Raw genomic sequence first — 26,569 nt, 5'->3', positions numbered from 1 at the left:
TAGGGACCGCACCAGTTCATTTCCACAGACACTGTTAAAATGCATTTAGGGACCGCACCAGTTCATTTCCACACACACTGTTAAAATGCATTTAGGGACCACACCAGTTCATTTCCACCACACTGTTAAAATGCATTTAGGGACCGCACCAGTTCATTTCCACCACACTGTTAAAATGCATTTAGGGACCGCACCAGTTCATTTCCACCACACTGTTAAAATGCATTTAGGGACCGCACCAGTTCATTTCCACAGACACTGTTAAAATGCATTTAGGGACCACACCAGTTCATTTCCACACACACTGTTAAAATGCATTTAGGGACCGCACCAGTTCATTTCCACACACACTGTTAAAATGCATTTAGGGACCGCACCAGTTCATTTCCACACACACTGTTAAAATACATTTAGGGACCACACCAGTTCATTTCCACATGCACTGTTAAAAATGCATCTGCATTTCAGAAAAGTTAACTTTCTAGGATGCCAAGGAAAAATGTCCAATGGTGTAAACTGCACTTTGGAATAAAGATGATGTTCACAATGCAGGCCACTCCTATCTACATAGCTAGGCTATGATGGAAATACAAGCTACATGTAACCAGACACTGCTGGTGTAAGGGATTCAGTGTGCCAACACTACTGCAGTATACTCCACGTACAGGAACACCGCCTAAGAGAACAACCTTGTGGTGAAACTGCATTTTCCCATTCTAAATGCTCTGCCTAAAGGAACAGGAACTTTGTTTAAAATAACACCTTTTCGGACACAGGTAGCGATTAGTTGCTAACTGATTCCAAAATGATATATGACTGCTTTCTAACCTGATCAACTCATCATCATCAAACTCCAACTCAAATGGTTTATTCAATCTTTTCAAAACTGACTTGTCATGCGAGAGTAATCTGGAGCTGCTGCTACATGTTTTAGAGTGTGCAGGGGGTGCTGTGTTTATAACCACTGTGTTCAAATCCCTTCTCATATTCATAATCACTGTTAGAGGCGCTATGCCTTTTTACCGTATGTAGGGGTGCTTTGTTCATTTAGTTTGTCAGTTAGTTTATTAACATTAGTTTTAATATGTATTCCTTGTCTGATGTAAAAAAAATAATCTGAACATTGATATTTACTTATTATTTTTTTTAATAAATGGTCTGCTTGTCAATTGAGAATCAATACCAATATCCTTATTGTTAATGTCTACTTAAACACAGCTGTGGTTTATATGTTTTTTGTAAAACAAAAGGTATGTTAAAAGTTTACCGTGACATCAGAAGGACCGTTTTGAGTTGTTTTTACTGTAAATACAGTATAATCGTAAATCTCGAAAAACTACTCACTTCTAAATCTTTTGTAGTCATTTTTATATTACTTTAGTATAAATACATGTTAATTTTAATTCATATGTTGTTTTTTACTGACTTTATGTGAACAAAAAGACACACATTTGCCCGTTTTCCCATAGGAAATAGTGATATTTTGAAATATCACTGTCCTGGTCACAAAAGCAAAGTTTGTGGGGAAAAATAGCCATTTTCTATACTTTTGAGGCATAAGCAATTAGGAAATAACACTTACTACCCAGGAACAAAGAAAATAAAAAATTTGTTACACGGTGTAATCAGTATAATAATTAGAATTAATAGTTGAACATTCTGAACTGGAAATGCTGCCAGTCTCTCTGCTGGGTAGATTGTCTGTGGAAGGTTCCCAGCCCAGAATAATGAAAATGAGACTCTCTAAACTAGGAGGCCTGTCCTTGCTTGTTCTTGTGAAATATTATTTGGCTGCAAGGCTATCTTCGGTGCGATACTGGATTTTTAAAAATGTTAATGCCTGATGTAGCTACATGAAACCATCTAGAAAACAATCCGACTATTCCCATGGCCTAACTGGTCGTCCCTCCCCCCCAAAATTGTTTAAACATTTAAAATAAAAACAGCTATTTTACATACACTAAATGTCTGGCTGTTTAGGAGTATTTAAAACTGGAGGAGAACAAAGATATTTTGTTCGCAAAATAGAAAAAGCTTGGTATCACACTAGAACAACAAAATGTTAAGGATGCTTGGTGGTCCACTGGTTAAAGAAATGATCTTGCAAGTCACTTAAGCTCCTTGTGCTCCGTACTTCAGATAAGACATACCCCCCCCCCCCCAGAAAAACAGGTCCTATTGTACGTGACTGCAGCAGCAGCAGGCGTTCATGCATAGCTCACCACCTACCTAGTCTCTGTAAGTCTCTTTGAATAAAAGCATCTGCTAATTACAAAATAATAATAATAATACATGACACATTGTTATCCTTTGACATAGCACAGTCAGTCACAATTCAATACAGCAAAGGAGTTCTTTCAAATAAGACAAGTCATCAAAATAACTCCAATATAGCCCACACAATAGCATACATCCATTCAAATACATATTACTGCTGCATGCAAGCCGAAAACAAAAACAAAAAAATACATGAAACTGCAGGTCACAAATAAAAATGAAAGCATACAAAAACAGACAACATTAGCTTAACACGAAGTGCCCTTTTTACATACAATACAGTATCCCAAAGCGCTTTTAAAATACAAAATAGACAAAGCATACAGACATTACAGAAATAAGGAACAAGCAAACAGAAGCCATACAATTAAAGAAAAATAGATGAAAAATCTGACAAAACACTAATAAAATAAAGAGGGGAATGATTTATATAATTTATAGCCTAGTAAAAATAGGTGTGTGGCGTCTTCGTAAACACTGATGATATTAAACAACTTTTGCTTTATATTATAAGCTTTAACAATTATTTCCAGAAAGTGAGAGCCCTTGACAGGAACGCAGGATCGATGAGGTGTAGGCAGTGCCTGTTGTGTGTTGTGCTTCATCGAGTCTGTCAGACAGCATTTAGTTTGTCAGGTCAACTATTATACTCATTTTCACGTAGTTTATTTTAGAAACATCTTAACTGAAATCACCAAGTGTTATGAGATAACATGTTTTTAAAAAACTAAAATGCAATCGCTCTCTAAAATCCAGCTGTCACGTCAATTTCAGTACTGCACTGTTTAGCCACAGAGCTTGCAGGCAGATGCAATGAAAGGGAACGTTTCACCGGGAATTGGAATGGTATTGAGAATGAAGGTGGAAAATAGTTTCAACAAAAATAATGGGTAGTCAGGGCCCACCCTTCCAAAATAACGAGTGGACTGCGTCCATCCCCCAGTCTAACACTGACCGTGATACTATTGAGCCCAGACAAGAATGTCTCCAAAAAACACTGGCAACACCCCTGTGATGTTTATTCTTCTTATCTACTGTGACAGTGTGAGTGATGGTTAGTTTCAACTGTACATATTGTACTCAACTCAGACTCCCTTTCAGCTCAACTCTCCATAACAAAAACACATTCCAAACCCCGTGTGTGTGTGTGTGTGTGTGTGTGGTGGGGGGGGATTATTGGGAGCTAAAATTCAAGAACACGTGAGAATATGGCTGGAGCCATGAATTGAATAAGTGATTAAATAATGAATTTAGTCTCCAGCCACAGGTGTTCGCTTAGTTAGTCTTGAGAATTAATGTCAGTGTTCATGGTAAGGGTTAGTGTTTCGTGGTCTGTGCTGTCTGTTTAGTTTATGTTTCATTCCTTTTTGTCAGACCTTTTCTTTTGACCAGCGTGGGTTTTGTTAGTGTTTGTTTAATTAAAAGGCTCATTAGCACATTCCTACTTACATCTTCTGTCTCTGGGTCTACTTCCAGATACTCAAGAGCCTGGGCTGTGATGTCATCCTGACACACCCCCATTTTGAATTTGGGTCTTACATTTTCATCACTGGCATGTAACACTTTACATTTGTTGACACTGAATTTCATTTGCCACAATTCTGCCCCAGTTCTGTAAGCGGTCTAAATCTTTTTGGATTTCCTGGGCGGCTATAAGCTCGTCAGTCACTCCTCCAAGCTTTGTGTCGTTTGCAGATTTGACCAGCTTGCTAATTATCCCCCGTCAATGTAGACAGCATAGCTAAAGCAGCACGACCATTGCACTGTAGTGGATCAGAGCCCTGGAGCAGGGAAATGGAGTGGACAGGCTGCTCAGACCTGTGCCTGGGGAGCAGGTGATGGGATGGGTGGCTGTGATGAGGAGTTCTGTTACTTCACCTGTCGTTGTAATAGGAGGACAGCAGAGCCCGGATCTCAGCCGACACGGCGTTATCCTGCAGCAGTAAGCCTTCGCAGGAGGAGGCAGGGAGAGGAAGGGCTGGGGAGGGGTAGGCAGGGGCAGGAAAGAGAGAGACACACAGAGCCAAGAGTCATTGCGTTAGAGGAAGCAATCACAGTTACCAGTACAGAGAAACAGGCAACGCTAGATTTCCAGAACACAGTGCTCAGATAGAAAAGCCCAGAGAAGGTGCTGTGTTATTGGCGCAGTAGTAATATTCACAACATGCGTTTTATGCGAAGAAAGTAAGTCATTTCATAGGAAAAGAAACACAGACATCCTGAAACAAACACGACACAATGGACCATGTTTTCAAAGCATTTCCTCCGTTCTTTAATTAACTCCTGATTTTGGAAAGCGGAGAAAATGATGTTAATGTTACAAAATGAAAAATATAACACATTGACAGAGCTGAATGGAATTTACATAGATCACTTAGATGTTGGTTGTAGTTTTGTTAAATTATTTTACCTCTTAAAAAAAAAAAAACAGGCGTTAATTAAAGACTGGAGTAAACTCTTTAAGATATAGCCTAAATCGTTTTAAGGGGTTTGGTTTTGTTGGAGGGCATCCTTTCGGGAATTATATTTCACCACAAGGATTTTTGGAAAATGTGTACTTCACCTTAAAATAAGGATTTTAAGCCGCACTTTTAACCCTTTGTGCACTGGCAGCTTTTAGAAACAGTCACCCCAGAACATTGGCCTGTTGTATGCAGCAGTGATGGCGTTCCTTTGCATCTGTACTCCGCTCATGCATTCAATGTACGATGGATTTTAGACTTTATAGCAACTGGGTAAGCACGAAAACCCAGTTAAAAAAAAGGAATTCCAGGAAGGGGTGGGTGAATCCCTTTTCGTGATCAATGAACATCTGTTTTCTCCTTGACATGCAAAATTGAAATACTATGCACAGAAAACATGAAGTATGAGATCACCCCACGACTCATGCAAAGAAAAAGCCTGGTTGACCTTAACGGTTGCTATTATATGCCCTGGATAAAAGCGCCTTCAAATAAATAAATAATAATAATAATAAAAATAATTTGAAAGGGTTAATGCAGTGCATATACGCATTGCACTGGAATACAGCTTTGGAATATATTCTGAAAAGTGCTACTGTATACCGTTACGGAATGTACAGGTACAGCAAATTGAAAGCTACTGTACTGTCGCTGTGAATCCTTAACACACAACAGTGTCCAGATATGGTATTGTTTTCTCTTGTATTAGGTTATACATCCAATTGCTGATGTATTAACGAATCAATACATGCAACTATTATAAATAAAAATGTAAAACCTTGCCCTATCTCGATGTGTTCTATATGTCACAGCTAAATGTTGCTGTCTATCTTTTCAACCCTGGAACACTCATTTCAGTAAGCAGAGCTACATGTTTAGCATCACAAGTACAGTGCAATGGTCTTGAGTATTGAGGGTAGAGGACTGTAGTAGGGGAAGCACTAAACAGCCAACTAGTCGATTACAAAAGTGTCTGTCTAGCTCAGTAATCCGATACTCAACTAATGGCACGTCACCTGATTGAGAAGTAATTTGGCAGCATGCGTTTGCTGATGGACGGAGGTGCAGGTGCAATTCCTAAACATATCAATCATGACATTGAAATACTTCTAAGCAGTTTTCAATTCTAGAGCACAAACAGCAAAGTACATTCACAAATAGAGTGCCAGACACTACCAAATACTTGACTTACCGTATTACTTTGAATTAACGGCGCAGTGCTTATTTTAAATTGCTAAAAACAGCTGCAGTGCTCACTCAAGGGGTGTGGCGGTAATTATTAGTACTATGGTTTTCAAGAGGCACAGGTTTGTTTTACGTTTTTTCAGGGAGGCGTATATAGAAGTTTATTTCTGTGGATACAACTTGATCAGGATGGTGAAGAAGTCCTAAAACTTTAAACAGAAAGCTGTTGAGCTTGCAGATGAGATGAGTGTTTGAGTAGGTGAGGTCACATACCCCAGTGTAGCGTGGAGAGGGAAGTTTTCCCTTTCTTTTCTTACAGCAGTTTCTTAAGAATTGCAAGGCTGAACTCTTTCATATACAGTGCGTTTCTTTCTCTTCAACCAGCAAGACAACTAAACACTCCCGGTCTCCTGATCCAGGCAGGGCTTTGGTGAGGAAGATGAGCTGATCTTGCGACTATCCCCTAAACAGCAACCCCACAGCGAGAGCTACACTACGCTTCTGCTCCCCACTGACACTCCAAAACACCACCACCCCACTCTCCAAACTTCCTGTCTGGATCAGGATTCTGCAGCTTCTCTTATTTGCCAAAATACCGTGCATACAACCAAAACAGAAATGCATTTAAAAAACTTAAATAAAATAATCATACAGCTCCTGCATTACAACTAAAATGTATTACTTTTCTTGCTAATTACTAATTATTAGGGCTGCTCCAATTAATCAACTAAAGAGTTGATCGCAGATGAATTTTTTTTTTACAATTTTATCAGGCAGAATTTTATTTTTGTATATAACATAAGCCAACTGACAGAAGATCTGCATTTTCTTCAGGGCAATCCAATCATAAGCGAGCGGAGGCGGGACATAAATAGTTGAAGGTCTTTAGTAGGTTTAACCAATGGGAGAGTCAAAGATCTGCCCCTTGTTTTGCAGGTGTCCAATCATGACTGAGCAGAGGTGAGAAATAATTGGGAGTTTAACGTATGGGAAAGTCAAAGATCTGCCTTGGTTTACAGCTGTCCAATTATTAGTGAGCAGAGGCGGGACATAAATATGCTAGGGTAGAGGGGTAAGAATAGCTAAATAACTAAAACAGAGACATTGTAGTCGATTTGGTTATGAATCAATTTTCAAGAAGAACTTTCTCAGAAAAAATTTAGCTACTGTATACACTACAAATACCCGAACTGACACAGGAAGGGAAGGGATATACTCGTCACTTCCAACATTCACATTATGAAAGGTATCCATGGCTTACTGGTAGCTGTCCATTAAAAAAAAGCATACTTGTTCAGCACAGAAAAGACGATATGGAACAGCAGTGACTACAGCAATCTAGGATGTCTAACAAAGTCAGCACAAAAACATGACGTTCCAAAGTCACATGCGAGCCGAGCCATTGTAACACTCAAAATGTTTGGACAAACCTGGATTGAATGAGCAGAAGTGTAGGGATACAATACATCACAATGAGCAAGCAAGACAAAATCATTGTGAAGTTCTTAAACACTTAATTGATTCCGTTTACCTTGGCAAGCAAGAACTGGCATTCAGAGGGCACGACGAAGGCACCAATTCCTGAACTAGAGGTAATTATGTGGAATTACTTTCTCTGATTTCTGACTATGACAGCATGTTGTGCAATCACTTGCCAACAGCCACAGTATTCTTTGGTACCTGTAACAAGATTCTGAACGGCTTAATTTCTTCGGTGCCTCAGGTTCTGCTAGATGCAGAAGTACAGAACGAAGCCAAGTCCGTAGCTATAATGACAGATTAAACAACCGACGATGGAAACACAGCTCGGCTGTCTTGTGTTTTCAGGTATGTGACTGACAGTGACCCGAAAGATGGGTTGTTCTGTGAAAACGTGTTACATTTACAAAAATAAAAATAAAAATGCTTTTAAAAAGACCAAATTCCCATTTGACTTATATATATTTTTTTATTCTATTGATCTTTTAGTATTACTATGCTGGACAGCCAGTATATCATTACCTTTATTAAAAATGTGCACAGATGAATTTACCGATTAATCAACTAAATGTCTTGGAATTTATCAAATATACTTGAGCAACATGACAACTGCCTCTACGAGTTTAGAAGATATAAAAATAGACAATTTCCAAAGACCAGCATTTTTAATAAAAGCTATGAAACAACGTTACAAAAAAGCAAAAAGAATACAACCAAATGTGTTTGTTTGGTAGCTTTTCAACTTCTGAAATATAGGTTACTTATTAATAAACAGTGTTTCCAAAAAAAAAAAAAAAAAAGTTCCATTAATTATAAATTGCGATTAGAAAATATCAGCCTTTCAGACTGCACGCTTGTGGCTGCCGGACACAGACACTTGCAAGTGGAAAGATGTGGAAATGACCGGGTGCACATCTTCCACCAGTTTAGTGGATCAACCTCAATATCACTTTCAGGGAAGTTGAGATAGTCCATCCAATTCCACCCTCAAACCAGAGACTTCAGACTTCTCTGTTCAGATTTAGATTCGACTCTGCCTCCGTCATATTTTGGTCTTGCAGAAATATGTGAATATGAATCTGGATGGTGATCTCTCAGATGGGGGAAGAGATTAGTGGTATTCCCTTTGCAAAGTATTGGCTTCCGACACTGCCTACAGAAGGGCTTGTTACCTTGAGGATCACTCTGTCCAAAAAACTGACACACAGCACTGATGCTGGGGTTTTTTCTAAAATCTTTTCTGGAGGTTTGGAGTTTTCTGCAGTAGCTATCACCATTGGCTTCAAGCATTCACCCACTCAGTGAATCTTACCTCTCAAGTTACAACTTCCAACTATGCAGCGCGCACAGACCACGTCTTGCGCCTCACATACAGTTCAGTGCTGCTCACTGCTTCAATGCAGAGTTACTGTTACACACAAGCGTATCATAGTGGGTAATGGACAACAACATGATTATCAATATAATTTCTCAACGCAAGAAAATTATCAATGCAAAAACATTACCGATAATGTCATGATAATCGATTATTGTTCCAACCCTACTTTACAGTATGCTCCAGTGTGTAATTGTATTCTTTTATTACATCTTATTCAAGTTTATTCAATTAATTTGTTTCTAATTGTAATGTTTCACCATATTGTGTTTTGTATTTCTTTATTAAGTGCTGCATTAATTTGAGCCGGGGTAGGACAGCTTTTATTACAAATCTGATATCTAAGTGTGGCGCTTATTCAAGGGCGTTGGTAATTCAAAGTAATCCGATCTTAAGTGGCGACCTGTCGACCTACAGCATTCGACCCTATCAAATGAATAGTCGTTCTGCTCGCACTTTGAGCAGTATCGAGGGGAGAGGTGTATTTATGTTGTTCTGTTAAAGTCCCCTCAGTAATACAACGGTTCAAACTTCAATAGGACATGGTTTGTCCTTACAGCTCATTAAGACGTACTCATTACATTGGAGCAGCCCTGCTTCGCTCATTCCAATGGTCATAATAAAATGTAAAACGTAAAAAATACATAAAAAAAAAAAATTATATATATATACACACACACACACACACACAGTACCAGTCTGAGTTTGAGTACACTTGCTGAAAACTAGTTTTGTTTTCATAATTGACAATGTTTTACGTCGTATACGTTTCTATAAATACTTGAAAATGAAAACATGTTACAATATACAAAACAAAACATAAGGAGTATCAAAGTAATGTTCAAGAAAATTGAAAATCGTCTCTAAATCTTGGATTCCTCAAAATAGCCACCCTTTGCCTTAATACTAGCCTCACAAACTCAGAGGCATTCGGTTAACAAGTTTCAGCAGGAAATTACCCGACATGTCTTCCCAGCTCTTCTGCAGCAATTCCTAGAGATGTAGGGCACTTGTGGGTAGCTTTGCTTTGATTCTTCTGTCCAGTTCGTCCCATAAAAGTTCTATGGGATTGAGGTCTGGAGACTGGGCAGGCCAGGTCATTAGATTGAGTCGCCAGATAGTTCTTGCACAACTTTGAGGTGTGTTTCAGGGCATTATCTTGCTGAAGAATGAAGGACTGCCCAACTAGCCGTAATCCTGATGGAATGGCATGCCTCTGAAGTATGCTACGATAGCCATGCTGGTTGAGCTTGCCATGGACTTGGTAAAGATCATTAACTCTGTCACCAGCAAAGCAACCCCAGACCATGACACTGCCTCCTCCATGGTTGACAGTGGGAACCACACATGCAGAACTCATGCGCTCACCCTCTCTGTGTCTTACAAATACTCAGCCGTTGGACCCAAATATTTCAAATTTTGACTCGTCGGTCCATAAGACCGATGTCCACTCCTTATATGTGCAGTTTCTGTTTTTTGGCCCAGGCAAGTCTCTTCCTCTTATTCTGCACTCTGAACAATGGTTTCTTTGCAGCAATTCTTCCAGTTAGGCCAGCTTCATGCAATCTGGTAATTCAAAGTAATCCGGTCTTTTTAAGTGGCGACCAGTCGACCTACAGCATTCAACACTATCAAATGAATAGTCGTTCTGCAGCATAATTATACATAATTATATATATAGATATAATTATATAGAATTATATACAACACATATAATCCTCTGTCATCTGCATACCTTTCTGAGAACGTGTACAGCTATGGACAAAAGTTTTGCAACACCCAATAGAATGAACAAATTTTGCTTCATAAAGTCGAATGAAACCTGCTGAATAATGTTATGTTAACAAACTGAATTACATACCGCTTTGTCATTTTCCATATAATTTTCCATTGAAAAATGTGCCACTTCAAAATCTAACATGAAATACTGTACCCCTATTATGGCTTCCGGTAGTTTCTTTGATTACATAATGTTAAATAAAAGATCTAAATTATATACTTTGTTTTAATTAATGTCTCAATCCTAACATTCTAGGTGATGCTACACTTTTGACATAGCTGTAGGTACACCGGGTATATCACACGAGAGAGAGAGAGAGAGAGAGAGAGAGAGAGAGAGAGAGAGAGCTGGCTTAATGGCAATTCAGCACCACACAACTTCAGGACTGCTGCAGGAGACATCCTCCCTCGCTCTCCAAGTATAACCTCGGCAAAGACGTTGGGCTCCTGTACAATCTCAAAGCTCTATACTGCAAACTGTACAGCAAAATTGTTTTCAGAAAGGCTGAAAAGACGCACGCAGTAAAGTTACCAAACCTGAATTTAAGGGGCTTATAAGTGTGTCCAGTAGTTTTTCTTTGAGCTACTCCACTTGGATGGGAGTTGCCGGGCTGTTTTGGTGACAAGGACTCTGTTACATCCTTTGTTTAAAGGCTCTGAACGGATCGGGTTTCTCTATTTCAGTCCCAGCAACACTAGCGTTACTCTTTGTTATTTGATCAATCTATTTGTGTGTATTTAGTCCTTCACAAACAGTTGGAGACTGAAGTATGTAATACTGTGTTTCGAGCAGGGAGGACCTGATGTCCCACAATGTCTTTACTGACTACCGGAATCCCTACCCATCTCGTGGTACAGGGAGCCCTGCTTGGATATCGTTGCCGGGGGTTTCCGTGGCGAAGGCATCTCGATCTTCATGATGTCATCGCAGCACTGCTTCCACAGACCTGCAGGATTCAGAACATTTATTAACAAAACCCTTGTTCCCTGAAAGAGAATGACAACCATTACTGAATGGGAGAGCCTCTCTGACCTTCAATCTCTGAGCAAATATACAAAAGCTTCCCTATCAGGGCCCCGCTGTGAGAGGGAAGTCCTGCCCACCTCCTGCTGAAGAGGGATGTCCTCACAGTAGCACATCGCCATTTTCTTTCGAAATCAGAGGTTAGCTGGGGACAGAACATCGAAGGGTAATGGTTGTCATTCTCTTTCAGGGAACCAGGGTTATGGTAAAAACCTAACATTCCCTTTCAATTTGAATGACAACCATTACTGAATGGGAAAGCTGTACCAAAGCTGTCATGGCTCCAGATTACCGACAGTACCAACAGAGCCCACATGACGCCTAGGGGCATGCCACCTGCAAAACTGTAGAGCCCAGAGAGGGTCTCGTTTGGTCTGACACATCAAGGCAGTAAAAACGTACAAATGTCTGACTACCTGTCCATGTAGCAGCATTGCATAACTCATCTAAGGAGGCGCTATGAAGGAAAGCCCACGAAGATGCCTGGCCCCTGGTAGAATGGGCCGTCATGTCCCCCAGTAATGGGGAGTCTGTCTGTTCATACGTCAAGCATATCACATCTGTCACCCAGTGCACTGCACGTTGCTTCAATAGGGCCTGACCTCTACAGCGGGACCCATAGCAGACAAACAGCTGGTTGGACTGTCTCCAGGACGCCGTTCTATCCAAATAACAGCACAGAGCCCAAACTAGGCATAGCGAATGTTGTCTATGGTCCTCCTCTGACTCGTGCGGGGGAGGTCTGAAAGTTTCCAAAACCACTGATTGGTTAATATGGAATGAGGATACCACCTTTGGCAAAATGGATGGATTTGTTCTTAATGTTACCTGCGAGTCACTTCTAGTGAAAGCCATAAATGTGTCATCGATAGACAGAGCATGAAGCTCACTTACTCGTCTGTGGCTATTAAAAATGCCACTTTTAATGAAACAGGGTGCAGTTCTGCTGACGCCATGGGCTCAAATGGGGGACCCATAAGGGCCTGCAGTACCAGTTCTAGATCCCACTTAGGGACCATACTTTTCATGGGAAGTCGAAGCCTCCGAGCCCTGCACTGCCAGGAAATGTGCCCAAGGGGACACAGAGTCAATTTTGTCATGGCACACTGATATTGCTGCCAGGTATACCTTCAAAGTGGATGCTAATTTTCCTGCGTCAAACAGGTATTGTAAGAAGGTTAATATCGTCTCAAAATCGGGCAAGTCACCGGATCGTGACCTTTGGCAAGGCACCAGTCTCGGAAAACTTTCCATTTATATGAGTACTGGGCTCTAGTGCTCGGCGTTCTAGCAGACTGTAGTGTTTCTAATAATGCAACTGGCAAACTTCGTCTGAATAGAGTATCTGTTCAACGGCCAGACACAGAGTTGGAGCTGGGCTGGATTCAAGTGCCATAATAGCCCCTCTGCTTGGCTCAGGAGGTCCTTGCGCAGCGGGAGCTGCCACGGCTGATCCGATAACATGTCGGAGAGGAGAGCAAACCCGGGGCGTCTCGGCCATCTGGGTACAACCAGCAGAACCTGTACTCTCTCCACCTTGATGCTCTCTAGTGTCAGGGGTATTAATGGTAGCGGAAGGAACACATACAACAGCCCCTGTGGCCAGGGGCGAGCTAGTGCATCTACTCCCAGGGCAACCCCGTCTCGTTCCATGGAGAACCATAGGGGGCAATGAGTGGACTTGACTGTGGCAAAGAGGTCGACTCGTGCCGGCCGAAACCTCTCCCAAATCTGCTCCACCACTTGAGGATGCAGCCTCCACTCCGAGATGTCTGCAGCTCCTCTGGACAGGTGGTCTGCTACCTTGTTGTCCACACCGGGGAGGTGAACTGCCCTGATGGAACGTAAGTTTCTGTGCGTTCAGGACAGGAGTCTGTGCGCTGCGTGGTGAAGGCCCGGTGAGCGCAGGCCACCTTGGTGATTTATGTAGGCTACCACTGTGGTGTTGTCCGTCTGGACCAGCATATGCTTGTGCGCCAATTGCTGGAGGAATTGTAATAACGCCAGGCTCACTGCTTGCAGCTCTTGTGCATTTATGTGTGCTTGCTGCCAATGTCCCTTCCACTGACCTCTTATTCCTCTCCCGTTCCAGACCACTCCTCAGCCCAGACTGGAGGCGTCTGTAGTGATCACTTCCCTTCTGTGAGGGGAACCGGGGGGAAAATCCGATATTTTCTGTGCGTGGGACGGATCGGGACGTGAAAGTAGGAGTCTTGCAGGTTGATCGATGTGAACCAGTTGCCCGGTTGGACTGACTGAAGGATACGCTGTGCTGTCAACATGTCAAACTTCCTCTGTTTGAGGAACAAGTTGAGGACCATGAGGTCCATAATTGGTCCGAAACTGCCGTCCCTCTTGGGCACCAGGAAGTACCTGGAGTAAAAGCCGCTGAGGGCATCGCTTGAACTTACCAAGTATACAGCGTTCTTCCTTCGAAGATTGGTGATCTCCTGTTGAAGGAGTATCACTCTCGCTGGTTCGACAGTGGTGAGGAGCACATCCTTGAAGGGTGGCGGACCTATGCGGAATTGTAAAGCATATTCATGTCTCATTGTTGATAGCACCCAGGAGTCCTGGGTGCAGCCTTGCCATGGGTCATTGCCATTGGTCAGTCCGGCTGTGGGGGAGTTTTGTGGCAGCCAGGGCCCCCCTGGGGCGGTCTCCCTTGGGCTTGGGAGGGGGTGGGTCTTTCTTAGGCCCTGGCCTCGGTCTCCAGCCGGAGAACCGGTTACCCCTGGCCTGCAGTGGTCCCCTGTCGCTGGGCCTGCCTCTGCCTCTGCCTGCTTGTCTATTATGAGGTGGAGGGCGATGTTCAGACCCTTTCACCCCGGCAGGCTGCCATGCCACCTTGGGCGCTGATGGTAAGCCGAAAGGCGCGAAAACTTAGAGGCTTACGTCAATGGTCGCCACAAAAGTCTGCCCTGGTGTAATGGGGGTGTCCAGTAGTGCCACCTTCTCGGTCTCCATGACCTTGGCTTGTGTCAGCCACAAATGCCGGCGGGCGGCCACCAGCGCCTCCAGCGACCTCCCGGATGCCTGACCTAACTCCTCTATTAGCTCAGTTATTGCCTTAGCCACTGCTTGGAGCTCCCCCTGCTTATGCCTCCGTGGCTCTGTCCTGCAGCCTCTCCGCCAACTGGCTCTGGTAGAGTACCAGTATGGCCATGGCGTTTGCTGCTCGCACGGACAGCACTGCCGACGCCTATGCCTTCTTTAGCATTGTGTCCGTTGTTTTGCAATGCTTTGATGGGCAGGTTGGGTCCTTATCCCCCTTGATGAAGGTGGATCTTGCACCAGCACCATGACCGTGTCCCTGATGGTGGGGAATGCGCCTAGGCCCGCTTCTTGGGCTCCTGCAGTGTGCAGCAGAGACTGTGGGTACCCTCTCTGCTGGAGGAAGCGGTTCCCCCTTCCCTCCTGTTGCATTAGTGCCCAAAACTCCACCCTCTGGGACATGTGTGGCAAGGGCGGCAGGGTGCTCCCCACTGTGGCCTGCCTGACGGAGGTGGCTGGGTCCGACACATCCAACCTGGATGCCGTGAAGTACAGCTCGTCTGGGCTAGGTGGTCTAGGCAGAGGGGACGAGGAACGAGACTGTGGGGGCTGAGGCTGCCCGGTGGTAGGGGGCAGCCTGCCCTGAGACTTTTTAATAGGTCTCCAGCATAGTTTGCTGAGCCCTTACAGTCTCTGCCAGCTCCACGAAGCGCCACTCGGCCGAGCTTGGGCGCCTTCGAGGCGACTGTGACAGTGCACATCTGTGCCTGCGTGGAGAACAGGAGTGGTGTCTGAGCCGTGACCATCTGTCCCTTGTGAAAGGGGAGCGGTGCCTGCGCGGCGACCTCCTGTCCCCTGGTGAACGTCCCCTTGAGTAGTTCTGCCTCGGCGGTGACCATCTCGCCTCCCTTGAGAGGTATCTGCACCTCTGTACCGGTGGTGCGGTAGGGGAGGGTGACCCAGATGAGTGTGAGAGCTCCATGGTCACTGTAGCAGGGGGTGTCCTGGATGACCTCTGCAGAGGCTCTTGGACCACTGATCTCATTCTCCCCTGGTTGGAGGAGAGAGACTCTGCTGGGGATATGGCTGCTCTCCGTCGCTTAGTTCTCCTTGAGAACGACATGGAGAGCAGTCCAGCTCACCTGCCAGTGCCTTGGTCGCGTGTTCTGGCCCTAGGCACCTGGCGCAGGATCGATGTTCGTCCTGCCTGGGCAGCTCAGCCGAGCACCGGTCACACTGGTGGAAGCCAGCTGAAGACTCAGTCGACTGCACTGACATGTTTGCGTGTTTTTTTTTTAAACTGCTGTGCAGCCTGCAGATGCGTTTTTTCAGTATTTTTTTTAAAAACTGTTCAGTCGGTGCCGAGATCGGTGTTGAGGCGCGCGCTGTCGGTGCCGATGTCGACATCGAGATGCACGTGGTCGGTGCCGAGTGGGTGGAGCTGAGTTGATCGGCGCCAATGTCGATGCTGACGTGTAGCGTGGTCGGTGCCGGGCTGTAGACGGCCTCGAAGCTATTCCCAGGTGCCGAATCAACAGGAGCTGGAAACGGCGCCAAGAAAAGTGCTGTCGGCACCGAGTGGACCTGTTACAAGGTCGGTGCCGATGGTAGGCATGGTCGGGGCCGAGCTGTAGACAGCGCCGAAGATGTTTACACCGGTGCCGAGTCAATCGGGACCGTATAGGCGCCGTTTTCTCAACCTCGCGATCGGCGGGAAAAACCGCGATCAATGCCGCGGTATGCAGCCAATTCAGTTGCCGTGGTCGCCGAGGGCAAGCGCAGCCGTGCTAGGAAAGCCTGAGGATTGAGAGGGGCGCTAGGCGGGAGGTGGGCGGGACTTCCCCCTCAAAGCCGGGCCCTGATAGGACAGCTTTTGTATATTTGCTCAGATTGACAGTCAAAGAGGCTCTTCCCATTCGGTAATGGTTGTCATTCGAATTTAAAGGAAACATTCATTAGTCACGGTGCAGACAAGGGTTAGCAAGCAAATTGCTGAGAGAACAGGAGATACAACATGAAACTGAATTATAAATCCTGTCCCCATGTCACTGTTTTTGGTTGTCAGGAAACTCCTGGGGGGAATGTGAGATGGTTCCAAGGGGCTGTATCACATACAAACATGACCCTGACCAGGGAATCAATTCATTTAAATGAATACTGCTGTTAGGTGCTTAGGGTTATTTGAATGTAACATTAATGTCAGCTGGTGCCCACTCTAACAGCATGTACCATTATACAACAAAAAGGGGTGATTGTAAGGTTAATATTGCATTTACAGTCCGTGTACAACTGAGTACAGTAACTACTGAACACTGACACTAACAGAATGAAAGCAGTGGTACTTCTACGGGTACAAATGAACAGCCTGATTCACTACAGCTGGGGTCCTCAGACAGCATGTCTAAAGTGACGGGGGCTTCAGCCTTGAGCCAAGACAGCTTGGGAAGCCCAGATATTTCTGCTCATTTATTCAAACCATTTGAAGAAATCACCATGGGAAAAAAAAAACCCAAAAAAACAAAATCATGCCTTTGAAATTACATCTTAAAATATTTGCACTGCTAACAAACCTAACTCATATTACAGGAGTTCCTGTTTAGTTTGGTTTATTGACTTTGTGCCCACAGAGCCAGCACAAGTACATCTCAATAGTGCAGCAGTAATACAAAGAAGGACCTAAGTAAACCATACTCAGTAATAAACAATACAACAGTATTATATTTATATTTAAATTTCATATCAACTAAAACAAGTTCACTTCAAAACGGCATTGATGCTGAACAGCAGTTAATGGTTTAAGAGAAGGGCGACTAAGAAGATTGTCATGAGTAGAAGCCCAGTTCCAGTCATTCAATACAATCCTACAAGCACATCTGTGCACAGACTCAAGCTTCTTAGTAATGTATTTTTGAAATGGGTCACAGACAAAGCAGTGGTACTCTAAAATAGGTCTTACCAAACTCTTGTAAAGATGCAAAACAACATTTGGAGGGACCTTTCTAAAGGAACGGAAAATAAACCCCAAAATTATTTATTGCTTTGCTGCAAACATAATTAGCATGGTGTGACCAGAGCAAGTTATCAGATACCCCAAATCCCCTAGGAGCTTATAATGAGTGAAGAGCACCAGCTATCACTAGGAACTTAGAAGAGAGTTGTCCCTGGACAGCAACGCCCCACAAGGTAAGAAGAAAACCAGCCCAAAATGCCTTCACCAAACCCATATTTAGAAACACATCTAACTCATATTATAGGAGTTCCTGTTAGATGGTTTTGCAAAATAAACAATGCAAAATACAACAGACCACCCCTTTTTTTTAACAATCCCCATGTAATTCTATCAAATTCCCAAATACATGCGATTACCTTCATAATCAAATATTGATTTAAAGGCAGGTGACAGTATGACAATATGGCACCACATTCATTTACAATGCAGTCATTCACTGAAAAAGTGAAGTTGATAGAAAGGGGTTGTTATTTTCTTGTCAGAAGTACAGCTGCATTATTTATTTATTGGAATAATCTGGATCTATTCCTGGTAATTCCCCTTCTTCCTCTTCACATTCACAATCCATTACATGTCTTACCTGTTGAACTGGTTAATATCTGCTTTATGTGCCTTGTCTGTTATAAACAGAAAGAGCAGCAGAGCATTCAAACACAAAACAAAACGCAGTATAACAAGATATTAAAACAGGCAAGAAATGCAATATTTCCGGCATTGGAGAGGGTACAAAACTCATTTAATGAGTCACAATACACCTGGTTCACACAGTGAGGCATACAAACTTAACACCATACCCCTGAACTCATAGACTGAAATGTTTGCCTACTTGTCTAGGGGTCGGTGTGCTCAAGCTATCCCTGATAAGTCACACCTGGATTTTATAGGAGCATTTTTACAGCACTGGAGAATCCCATACTTTGAGGTTCTGCAATAAGAAGGGGACGCACAGGGAGAGCTGCACTGACTTTTGCACTCCAACGGGGTTAGGGAGTGCAGACGGTGTTTAGGTTTGCAGGTGAAAAGTGGCAATACACTTGACAGTGTGAACCCCTGTTCAATTACAGTCTTTGATAATACAACTGATCAAAAACATGGATGGAAAAAAGATTCTCATATCACCATTTACACAAACCAGTAATATGATGCTCCCATAAAATCGAGCTGTGGCTAATCCCGGCTGGGTACATGTTAATCAAACCGACTTGTTGGTTTCTTATAAGTTTAGCCTGTGATTTCATTGGTGCCTTCCTGTTTTCTCCCTTTCAGCCTCAGTATTCTCCAATACTCCTTTTCAGTAACCTACTTCCCATACTTGTTTATACAGAAACTTCCTGTTTGCTCGCTTTCCTTATTCTTCTACAATGCTCCCTTGTCTTCAAAGGCATTTATTGTATTTACAGATTTCAGTGCAGTGTACACTTTGAAAACAAAGGGGGGAGTGCTCTTTGTTATAAGTGATTGTCATGTGTAGTCTCTTATTTTAGAAGAGATACCATCTTTGCAGTTTGCAGAGGATGGCAAAGTGAAGCGGAAACATCCTACACATCACATATCAACTTACTATAAATCACATAATGAAGTCTGTACTCAGGAACAACTTTACAACTAAAATATTTCTATTTTTGTATAATATAACACCTTTAACCACTACCCCCAGACGTGAAACGGTTCACACCTCCCCACTGTTCAGTGGAATATCAAATAGGTTAACATCAAATGAGAAAATGTGAACAAAAACAAAGAATCCCTGGGGACAAAATACAAGAGGAATGGAACCTCTGATTGAATAGTTAGTAAACCTAATGGGAGTAAAATGGATGTGTGTGTGTGAAAATGTGAAGACAATAGTTTGAAGTTTTACTGTCTAGACTCTACAGAAACCCAGAACGTCACACCAGGGCACAGGCACATTTAGCATGCAGTATATATGAAACCCTGCATATCTGAAGTCAGCTGTTCCAATGTTCAGATGATCACTGATATACTAGGCTTTGACACTGCCACAGAAAGGCATGTGTTTTCTTTGGTGGTATTTCAAAGCGTTGGGTCTTTATCATTCAGAAAACAAGAAGTCACACAGCCACAGGTAATATGCCAAAGTGAAGGCTACCACTAGATTCTGCCAAGGAATTTAGCACTTGACTTATGATAAGGGAATCTACAGATCCGCATAGCTGATATTCCATCAGGTCCTAACTTTAGCTTTTGTGTTGAGAAATTCTTCGGTCTCATACTGTGCTGCAGGGCAAACTGAGGTACTGTACAAACTGATACACAGACACAGCATACCGCATACCAACTGTACCATCCTGCAGTATGTGATCATCTTAACACAGTGTAAAAAACAAACTGCAAATTGTCCAGCTCTGGGATGATAAACACAGACCTGCTCACCCCCTGTACTCCTGTACTGATGGTGGTGTGAGTCTTCAGGGTGCTGGTCTCTACAGTCCTCCCTGCAGTATAGGTTCTGTTGGTTCTGAATCAAGTCACCTGGAGCAGGGCTCTCTCAGCTGTAATGCCCCCTCGACAGTAGATTAAATACTGGATAGAGGGATGTTTTGTAATGATGTATAAAAGATAAAGTAGCAGATACGAAGCATCACTACTGGTTTCTGGAATGTGCAGAGAGGTTAAAACAGATACACTTGCAAATTGCCTGAGGTCCAGCGAATCAGCTGCTTAAAAGATGCTTTGTTTGTAAGACAGATTTTGTGTTTGTCTATGGTGTCATTTATAATGTAGATTCTGCTGAGCAGTTTAATTTTTTTTTTTCCCCGTTTGTCAAAACTTTGCAATGATGTACCAAAAAAAAAAAAAATCGGTCTCCTTAGTATTTAGCTGTATTAAAACTGAAGCTGTTACTGTTGAGAGCATCTAGCCTGGATTACAAACACAGCACCAGTCACACCTAACTCTGTATTCAACACCAGCACAGGAGCACCGCATCCAACCCAGATTACAAACACAGCACCAGAGACACTAAACTGTGTATTCAACACCAGCACAGGAGCACCGCATCCAACCCAGATTACAAACACAGCACCAGAGACACTAAACTGTGTATTCAACACCAGCACAGGAGCACCGCATCCAACCCAGATTACAAACACAGCACCAGAGACACTAAACTGTGTATTCAACACCAGCACAGGAGCACCGCATCCAACCCAGATTACAAACACAGCACCAGAGACACTAAACTGTGTATTCAACACCAGCACAGGAGCACCGCATCCAACCCAGATTACAAACACAGCACCAGAGACACTAAACTGTGTATTCAACACCAGCACAGGAGCACCGCATCCAACCCAGATTACAAACACAGCACCAGAGACACTAAACTGTGTATTCAACACCAGCACAGGAGCACCGCATCCAACCCAGATTACAAACACAGCACCAGAGACACTAAACTGTGTATTCAACACCAGCACAGGAGCACCGCATCCAACCCAGATTACAAACACAGCACCAGAGACACTAAACTGTGTATTCAACACCAGCACAGGAGCACCGCATCCAACCCAGATTACAAACACAGCACCAGAGACACTAAACTGTGTATTCAACACCAGCACAGGAGCACCGCATCCAACCCAGATTACAAACACAGCACCAGAGACACTAAACTGTGTATTCAACACCAGCACAGGAGCACCGCATCCAACCCAGATTACAAACACAGCACCAGAGACACCAAACTGTGTATTCAACACCAGCACAGGAGCACCGCATCCAACCCAGATTACAAACACAGCACCAGAGACACCAAACTGTGTATTCAACACCAGCACAGGAGCACCGCATCCAACCCAGATTACAAACACAGCACCAGAGACACTAAACTGTGTATTCAACACCAGCACAGGAGCACCGCATCCAACCCAGATTACAAACACAGCACCAGAGACACTAAACTGTGTATTCAACACCAGCACAGGAGCACCGCATCCAACCCAGATTACAAACACAGCACCAGAGACACTAAACTGTGTATTCAACACCAGCACAGGAGCACCGCATCCAACCCAGATTACAAACACAGCACCAGAGACACTAAACTGTGTATTCAACACCAGCACAGGAGCACCGCATCCAACCCAGATTACAAACACAGCACCAGAGACACTAAACTGTGTATTCAACACCAGCACAGGAGCACCGCATCCAACCCAGATTACAAACACAGCACCAGAGACACCAAACTGTGTATTCAACACCAGCACAGGAGCACCGCATCCAACCCAGATTACAAACACAGCACCAGAGACACTAAACTGTGTATTCAACACCAGCACAGGAGCACCGCATCCAACCCAGATTACAAACACAGCACCAGAGACACTAAACTGTGTATTCAACACCAGCACAGGAGCACCGCATCCAACCCAGATTACAAACACAGCACCAGAGACACTAAACTGTGTATTCAACACCAGCACAGGAGCACCGCATCCAACCCAGATTACAAACACAGCACCAGAGACACTAAACTGTGTATTCAACACCAGCACAGGAGCACCGCATCCAACCCAGATTACAAACACAGCACCAGAGACACTAAACTGTGTATTCAACACCAGCACAGGAGCACCGCATCCAACCCAGATTACAAACACAGCACCAGAGACACTAAACTGTGTATTCAACACCAGCACAGGAGCACCGCATCCAACCCAGATTACAAACACAGCACCAGAGACACTAAACTGTGTATTCAACACCAGCACAGGAGCACCGCATCCAACCCAGATTACAAACACAGCACCAGAGACACTAAACTGTGTATTCAACACCAGCACAGGAGCACCGCATCCAACCCAGATTACAAACACAGCACCAGAGACACCAAACTGTGTATTCAACACCAGCACAGGAGCACCGCATCCAACCCAGATTACAAACACAGCACCAGAGACACCAAACTGTGTATTCAACACCAGCACAGGAGCACCGCATCCAACCCAGATTACAAACACAGCACCAGAGACACTAAACTGTGTATTCAACACCAGCACAGGAGCACCGCATCCAACCCAGATTACAAACACAGCACCAGAGACACCAAACTGTGTATTCAACACCAGCACAGGAGCACCGCATCCAACCCAGATTACAAACACAGCACCAGAGACACCAAACTGTGTATTCAACACCAGCACAGGAGCACATCCAACCCAGATTACAAACACAGCACCAGAGACACCAAACTGTGTATTCAACACCAGCACAGGAGCACCGCATCCACCCAGATTACAAACACAGCACCACACTAAACTGTGTATTCAACACCAGCACAGGAGCACCGCATCCAACCCAGATTACAAACACAGCACCAGAGACACTAAACTGTGTATTCAACACCAGCACAGGAGCACCGCATCCAACCCAGATTACAAACACAGCACCAGAGACACTAAACTGTGTATTCAACACCAGCACAGGAGCACCGCATCCAACCCAGATTACAAACACAGCACCAGAGACACCAAACTGTGTATTCAACACCAGCACAGGAGCACCGCATCCAACCCAGATTACAAACACAGCACCAGAGACACTAAACTGTGTATTCAACACCAGCACAGGAGCACCGCATCCAACCCAGATTACAAACACAGCACCAGAGACACTAAACTGTGTATTCAACACCAGCACAGGAGCACCGCATCCAACCCAGATTACAAACACAGCACCAGAGACACCAAACTGTGTATTCAACACCAGCACAGGAGCACCGCATCCAACCCAGATTACAAACACAGCACCAGAGACACCAAACTGTGTATTCAACACCAGCACAGGAGCACCGCATCCAACCCAGATTACAAACACAGCACCAGAGACACTAAACTGTGTATTCAACACCAGCACAGGAGCACCGCATCCAACCCAGATTACAAACACAGCACCAGAGACACTAAACTGTGTATTCAACACCAGCACAGGAGCACCGCATCCAACCCAGATTACAAACACAGCACCAGAGACACTAAACTGTGTATTCAACACCAGCACAGGAGCACCGCATCCAACCCAGATTACAAACACAGCACCAGAGACACTAAACTGTGTATTCAACACCAGCACAGGAGCACCGCATCCAACCCAGATTACAAACACAGCACCAGAGACACTAAACTGTGTATTCAACACCAGCACAGGAGCACCGCATCCAACCCAGATTACAAACACAGCACCAGAGACACTAAACTGTGTATTCAACACCAGCACAGGAGCACCGCATCCAACCCAGATTACAAACACAGCACCAGAGACACTAAACTGTGTATTCAACACCAGCACAGGAGCACCGCATCCAACCCAGATTACAAACACAGCACCAGAGACACTAAACTGTGTATTCAACACCAGCACAGGAGCACCGCATCCAACCCAGATTACAAACACAGCACCAGAGACACTAAACTGTGTATTCAACACCAGCACAGGAGCACCGCATCCAACCCAGATTACAAACACAGCACCAGAGACACTAAACTGTGTATTCAACACCAGCACAGGAGCACCGCATCCAACCCAGATTACAAACACAGCACCAGAGACACTAAACTGTGTATTCAACACCAGCACAGGAGCACCGCATCCAACCCAGATTACAAACACAGCACCAGAGACACTAAACTGTGTATTCAACACCAGCACAGGAGCACCGCATCCAACCCAGATTACAAACACAGCACCAGAGACACTAAACTGTGTATTCAACACCAGCACAGGAGCACCGCATCCAACCCAGATTACAAACACAGCACCAGAGACACTAAACTGTGTATTCAACACCAGCACAGGAGCACCGCATCCAACCCAGATTACAAACACAGCACCAGAGACACTAAACTGTGTATTCAACACCAGCACAGGAGCACCGCATCCAACCCAGATTACAAACACAGCACCAGAGACACTAAACTGTGTATTCAACACCAGCACAGGAGCACCGCATCCAACCCAGATTACAAACACAGCACCAGAGACACTAAACTGTGTATTCAACACCAGCACAGGAGCACCGCATCCAACCCAGATTACAAACACAGCACCAGAGACACTAAACTGTGTATTCAACACCAGCACAGGAGCACCGCATCCAACCCAGATTACAAACACAGCACCAGAGACACTAAACTGTGTATTCAACACCAGCACAGGAGCACCGCATCCAACCCAGATTACAAACACAGCACCAGAGACACTAAACTGTGTATTCAACACCAGCACAGGAGCACCGCATCCAACCCAGATTACAAACACAGCACCAGAGACACTAAACTGTGTATTCAACACCAGCACAGGAGCACCGCATCCAACCCAGATTACAAACACAGCACCAGAGACACTAAACTGTGTATTCAACACCAGCACAGGAGCACCGCATCCAACCCAGATTACAAACACAGCACCAGAGACACTAAACTGTGTATTCAACACCAGCACAGGAGCACCGCATCCAACCCAGATTACAAACACAGCACCAGAGACACTAAACTGTGTATTCAACACCAGCACAGGAGCACCGCATCCAACCCAGATTACAAACACAGCACCAGAGACACTAAACTGTGTATTCAACACCAGCACAGGAGCACCGCATCCAACCCAGATTACAAACACAGCACCAGAGACACTAAACTGTGTATTCAACACCAGCACAGGAGCACCGCATCCAACCCAGATTACAAACACAGCACCAGAGACACTAAACTGTGTATTCAACACCAGCACAGGAGCACCGCATCCAACCCAGATTACAAACACAGCACCAGAGACACTAAACTGTGTATTCAACACCAGCACAGGAGCACCGCATCCAACCCAGATTACAAACACAGCACCAGAGACACTAAACTGTGTATTCAACACCAGCACAGGAGCACCGCATCCAACCCAGATTACAAACACAGCACCAGAGACACTAAACTGTGTATTCAACACCAGCACAGGAGCACCGCATCCAACCCAGATTACAAACACAGCACCAGAGACACTAAACTGTGTATTCAACACCAGCACAGGAGCACCGCATCCAACCCAGATTACAAACACAGCACCAGAGACACTAAACTGTGTATTCAACACCAGCACAGGAGCACCGCATCCAACCCAGATTACAAACACAGCACCAGAGACACTAAACTGTGTATTCAACACCAGCACAGGAGCACCGCATCCAACCCAGATTACAAACACAGCACCAGAGACACTAAACTGTGTATTCAACACCAGCACAGGAGCACCGCATCCAACCCAGATTACAAACACAGCACCAGAGACACTAAACTGTGTATTCAACACCAGCACAGGAGCACTGCATCCAACCCAGATTACAAACACAGCACCAGCCACACCTAACTCTGTATTCAACACCAGCACAGGAGCACCGCATCCAACCCAGATTACAAACACAGCACCAGAGACACTAAACTGTGTATTCAACACCAGCACAGGAGCACCGCATCCAACCCAGATTACAAACACAGCACCAGAGACACTAAACTGTGTATTCAACACCAGCACAGGAGCACCGCATCCAACCCAGATTACAAACACAGCACCAGAGACACTAAACTGTGTATTCAACACCAGCACAGGAGCAGTTGCCAGCATTATTAGTTAACGGTGCCAAACCATGAAAACAAGTTAAACAAACTTTTTGGAAATGGACACTGTTGTCGTTGTTTGAGCACTGCATCACCTCTACACAAGACACTTTGCCACCCTCTTCCATCAGGAAATATCAAAAACAGCACAGTAAACACTGAGGAATGAGGAAAGACATTTATATACGGCAATTATGACTTCACTTCTTGATAATTTAATGGCTGATAAAATGCAAAAAATTCTTTAGTAAAAAAATGTTGCGCTACAGGTTTGGTTTTTCTTGTTTGTTTTTATTGCTGCAAATTGCAAGCTGTTCAGGCAGCACGTACACTGTGAATAGCACATGTTTTACTGAG

The 26,569-nt window shown here is 44.3% G+C and overlaps 1 protein-coding gene across 5 annotated transcripts in view; it reads right to left on the bottom strand.

The window, feature by feature from the left end:
* Nucleotides 1-26,569, bottom strand: part of LOC121306847 (rhotekin-like) — a 131,888-nt gene that overhangs the window by 2,307 nt on the left and 103,012 nt on the right. For 3 of the 5 annotated variants that reach the window (XM_041238787.1, XM_041238798.1, XM_041238809.1), the window contains exon 11: nt 11,400-11,504. The exons of 1 other annotated variant lie outside the window; for it this stretch is intronic. In XM_041238787.1, coding sequence (XP_041094721.1) covers nt 11,400-11,504 — 105 coding nt within the window. Of the gene's footprint in view, nt 1-4,155; nt 4,256-11,399; nt 11,505-26,569 lie in introns of all 5 variants that reach the window. One more of the 5 variants, XM_041238828.1, reaches the window with a different exon arrangement.

This window comes from Polyodon spathula, chromosome 2 (genome assembly GCF_017654505.1).
Source record: "Polyodon spathula isolate WHYD16114869_AA chromosome 2, ASM1765450v1, whole genome shotgun sequence".
Taxonomy (NCBI): Eukaryota; Metazoa; Chordata; class Actinopteri; order Acipenseriformes; family Polyodontidae; genus Polyodon; species Polyodon spathula.
The sequence above is the reverse complement of the archived record's forward strand: the minus strand, read 5'-3'. Positions and strand labels throughout refer to the sequence as shown.